Source organism: Buceros rhinoceros, unplaced genomic scaffold, assembly GCF_000710305.1.
Source record: "Buceros rhinoceros silvestris isolate BGI_N320 unplaced genomic scaffold, ASM71030v1 scaffold9119, whole genome shotgun sequence".
Taxonomy (NCBI): domain Eukaryota; kingdom Metazoa; phylum Chordata; class Aves; order Bucerotiformes; family Bucerotidae; genus Buceros; species Buceros rhinoceros.
The window spans coordinates 91,226-95,630 of record NW_010430944.1 but is presented as its reverse complement, the minus strand read 5'-3'; the positions used below and the strand labels follow the sequence as shown (position 1 = coordinate 95,630).

The following is a 4,405-nucleotide window of genomic DNA, read 5'->3' as shown; positions in this document are numbered from 1 at the left end:
TGCTGAACCAGTGCTAGGACCTGCAGTCGATTTTTTTCAACATCCAATTACTTCGTATCACACTTCAGCGCACTTACCAGATGCAATTACTGTGGGAGAGCCAATTCCTGAGTAAATGCTAACATAACTGATTCTTCCTGTTCCTGAAGGATAACTTTGCGTAAAATAGATTCGGTTGTTTATGCTGTCAAAATCCAGAGCCACTGCAGTTCTTAATACACTGACTGTGCGGAAGGGAGGACTGTGATTTTCAGGATCTAGGTGGATACTTCTGAGGGCATTCTCAAGAGAAAAGATCAGGTAATCTTCAGTTGAAATGGAACATCTCTTGCCTTCATTCCCTAGTGTTCCAAAGGCACAACCACATTTGGGCGTCTGCATGTCAGGCAGGGCAAAACACAGATGAGAACAGCCTCCATTGTTGTCCAAACAAGGATTGTTGTTGACATCAAGGGGTGAACGCGACTGGAATTGACTGTTGTAAATGGTAACATCCCTTAGCCAGTTAATGTTGTCTCGTATTACTGTTGGCTGATCAGTATTGCCTGGCTCCTTGCTGGCTTGGAAGATTTTTTTTAAGTTCCGATCCACCCAAATCATAGAATTTCCAAAGACAGTGATACCATAAGGAGTTGGATAGCGACTGCCATAACGCACAATTTCAACATCACCACCATCAGGCTGAATTCTTGCAATCATATCTAAGGAATCATCCACCCAGTAAATGTAGCCATTGCTGTGATCTATGGCCAACCCACGAGGTGTGACAATGCCCTCAGACACAAGAACTGTTCTGTTGGTGCAGTCAAGAAATGCACGTTCAATCTTCGGATATTGCCCATAATCTGCCCAGAATAGGTATCTGTTTTTTGGGTCGACTACTATGTGCCTTGGCATATCTACTGTAGTTTTAAGCAGAACACGACGATAAGTTGTGTTTAAACGCAAAACTTCTACAAAAGTCTCTGTCAGGAATGCATTTGTAAAATAAAGGTTTCCTGTGTTTAAAGAAGAAGAAAAAAAAAGCAGAAAAACAAGAGAACATCAATATTTAGCATCAACACCTGAGAAACACGAGCAGCTGATAAAATAGTAAACATATCCAAAAACATCTCAGTGGTTGGAAGTATAAGTTACATGCATACACTTTGATGAATTAGATGACAACTAAACTGACAACAGTCAGTAAATTTCTAAATTCTCATTGATTGCCATTGATGGTAAAAATCAGTTGTACAAAATCAAAAGTGCATTATCTACACTCGCTCTTTAAGGGTACTTTTTTTTTTAACCTAATCCTTTGTCTTGCCCTTCCATACTTACATCCCTTCAATTTTTACAATACACAACTATGAAATCCATGTTATGGCACAGCACTGTATACAGTAACTAAATTAAGCGCATAGAGCAGATAATTATTCTAAAACTCATCCCAATCAATAGAAACTTCAGCCTATCAAAAAACAGAAGAATTTTTGCAAAACATATATGTACTATGTATACATATAAAATAAAGGTATTAACGGCAATGATCAGCTACTTACAGTTGATAAACACTTCCTGAAGAATTAATATTTTAATTAATCTCTAATATGTTTAAATAGGAACAGGAAGTGCAAGGGGGGAAATTAAAGTTCAAAAACAAAGTATTTCTTCTGCTCTCTTTAATTTTCATTATAATTTACAGGACTTCTACACATAATCTGAGGGTAGATCAGGGGTCTTTTCTTGTTAACAATGTCATGAGGCAACTTTTGTGCACTCTTCTCAGCTACATGTTTTTCACTATGCCAGTAAATTATCCAGTACACTGGAAAATTGCTAGTTACGAGCACACAGATACTAAGACAAGTATGAAAGCATCATGAGATGCCATTCATTACTCCCTCCTGTTTTAAAATCAGTCTATAGATACACAAGTTAGAAACATAGACTTCCATTCAAAATAGTTCCACTAGGATTTGTTTATGTCAACCTAAAAATTTTAGTCGTAAACAATAACATTCTCCTAAAATCAGCTATGCTTACCTGCTACCCAGTCAATTGCAATGCCACGGATCCCATTTCGTCCTATTCCATTTGTAACAACATTTCTAAAATAAGAACCATCAGGTTTAATTTTACGTATTGCATTCTGCGAAGAAATTGTGCTACTGAAGTCACACCAGTAAATGAAACCAGAGGGCATGTGAACATCTACGTGAAGTGCATTTCGTCCTGAAATATTTTGAAAAGTAATAATTCATTATCTTTGATATAAACTAACTTACTCAAAACATGTGCTATGTCAGCAACAAATACCAAAATATTAGACATTTTAAGATATTTTTCCTGCTATAATATTCACATACCTCTTCCTGCCAGTGGTACCATGGCTTCGGAATGATCAGATGTCTCTAAACTAAATCCTTTAATTGCAGAAAGCATAGAAACAACTACAAATGAACTGTATGGGGAACAGGTTCTGTTGTCAGAGTTTAGCTGAAAGCCAGTAGCACAGGCACAAGAGAATAATCCACCCGGTACAGGCAGGCAAAGCTGCTGGCAAACTCCAATATTATTACTGCAGCCATTTGAGGAACCAGCAGAATCTGTGAAAGACACACATGGCAAGACATTAAAATCTCAAGTATATCATCATAAACTCCCACGGATATATAACCAAATTCATATACTTGCATATTATTAACAACCGGCGGACAAAAATAAAAATCTTAATCACTGTATATTTTAGCACATACGTGTTAGCAATGGATTTGCTGGTTTCTTGTCATCTAAGATCAATAGGGCCAAGAAACAGATAAAATAGACATATAAATTTGAAGTCAAAGCAACAAAATTTGTTATTTAGTCAATATTGTATTGATAATATTTTAGTAAAACTACATGGGCCAATCGATGCCATAACTGGATGGTGGAACTTTACCAAAACAAGGTTAAATGCTTCTGACATGTTTCCTGAAAGCTTAAACTGCTTTCTTTGAAAGGGCACGTACTCTGTCACTGAGGGAAGGACATTTTCACATCCTGAAATACCACTTTAGCAAATACTCACTGTCTCTGTAATAAACACGTAGGCACTTCAGTCTTGGCACATTATCTCTCAGTACTACTTTGTTTGCTCCAGTGGACTTGTCAACTCGTTCAATAACTTCATAATCTCGATCAGTATAGTACAGAAAGGTATCATATACAGCAATTCCCCACGGATGAGAAAGATGAGCCACCAGCGTCACACGATTTGTACCATCCACATTGCCTTTCTCAATCTAAAAAATCAATTTAAACCTTAATATTACATTTCTTATAATAAAAGTTCAATGTTAAGATACAAAATTAAAATACAACATATATAGCTAAAACCTTTTCATGCATGAGCTCTTTATGTACAAGATAGGAAGGAAAGGGTCAGCAGGATGCCAATAATGATTTCTGGTTTTTCATTCTAATTCATCATATATTTTTAATGGTAATTAGTAACAACAGGTTTTGCTCAGTCTGCAACTTCCAGTTGCATGAGTATACTAAAGTAACTGAATTAACTCATGCAAACCACAGACACAGAGATAGATGAACAGGTTAAAAAGTAATTACTACAAAAAAAATCTCCTACCATTCCTGTGCTTGTAACAGCCCAGTACAACTTTTGTTCCTTAATGTCAATGGTAATGAACTCTACATGGTCAAGGCTGCCAGTGAAAAGGGTCTGTATGCCCGATCCATCCATGTTTGCACTGGCAATCTTCGCTGGGACTCCACTGTCAGTTCCTTGGTCTGTCCAGTACAGCTTTCTGTAACACACATTATCACACCTGTTACCAAAACTTGTGACAGAGATCACTGGACCAGAGCCACTTGAGCAAATGCTGAAATCCATCTTTGTTAGCCAAATACATCAGCACATGCTGAACAGAGATCACTTTGAATCAAGCCACAATGAAAAAGAGATCCTGTCTGAAAAAAAGAGAAAAAATGCTTGTTCTCTTGAAAAAGAAAACAATGCCTGTTAGATCATTTTTAGAAATCCATAACCTCCCCCGTACCATCCCAGAATACCGTCAGTAGGTAAAGTCATGTGGTAGGTCAGCAAAGATCTCCTTTTTAGAAGAAGTTTGCATTAAACTATCCTATAGCATTTGTATTCCCTACCATGTGACGTCAAGCAGCATCCTCATAGGTTGAAAGTTTTCACACCACTGTCACTTTAAAAGTCACGCAACTGTGCTGCGAGCTCGGTTGCTTACCGTGCTCTCGGCCACCACAGAGCATGCCGTGCCGTGCCTGCCTGCCTGCTTGCTTGTTTCTCCCGGAGCAGCCGCCACCGCGCGTTCACCGCTGCCGTGAGCCCTATCGCTGCCGCCGCATTTCGACACCGCCGTGCCATGGGGACAGACCCCTCGCGCCG

General features: G+C 38.5%; 1 protein-coding gene across 1 annotated transcript in view; it reads right to left on the bottom strand.

The window, feature by feature from the left end:
* LRP2 (low density lipoprotein receptor-related protein 2) overlaps window positions 1-4,405 on the bottom strand; it is a 126,875-nt gene that overhangs the window by 48,929 nt on the left and 73,541 nt on the right. The window contains exons 35-39 of the mRNA XM_010143223.1: window positions 3,614-3,791; window positions 3,056-3,269; window positions 2,352-2,591; window positions 2,029-2,217; window positions 78-998 (exon numbers count right to left, since the gene is read on the bottom strand). Of these exons, the coding sequence (XP_010141525.1) occupies window positions 78-998; window positions 2,029-2,217; window positions 2,352-2,591; window positions 3,056-3,269; window positions 3,614-3,791 (1,742 nt within the window). The remainder of the gene's footprint in view (window positions 1-77; window positions 999-2,028; window positions 2,218-2,351; window positions 2,592-3,055; window positions 3,270-3,613; window positions 3,792-4,405) is intronic.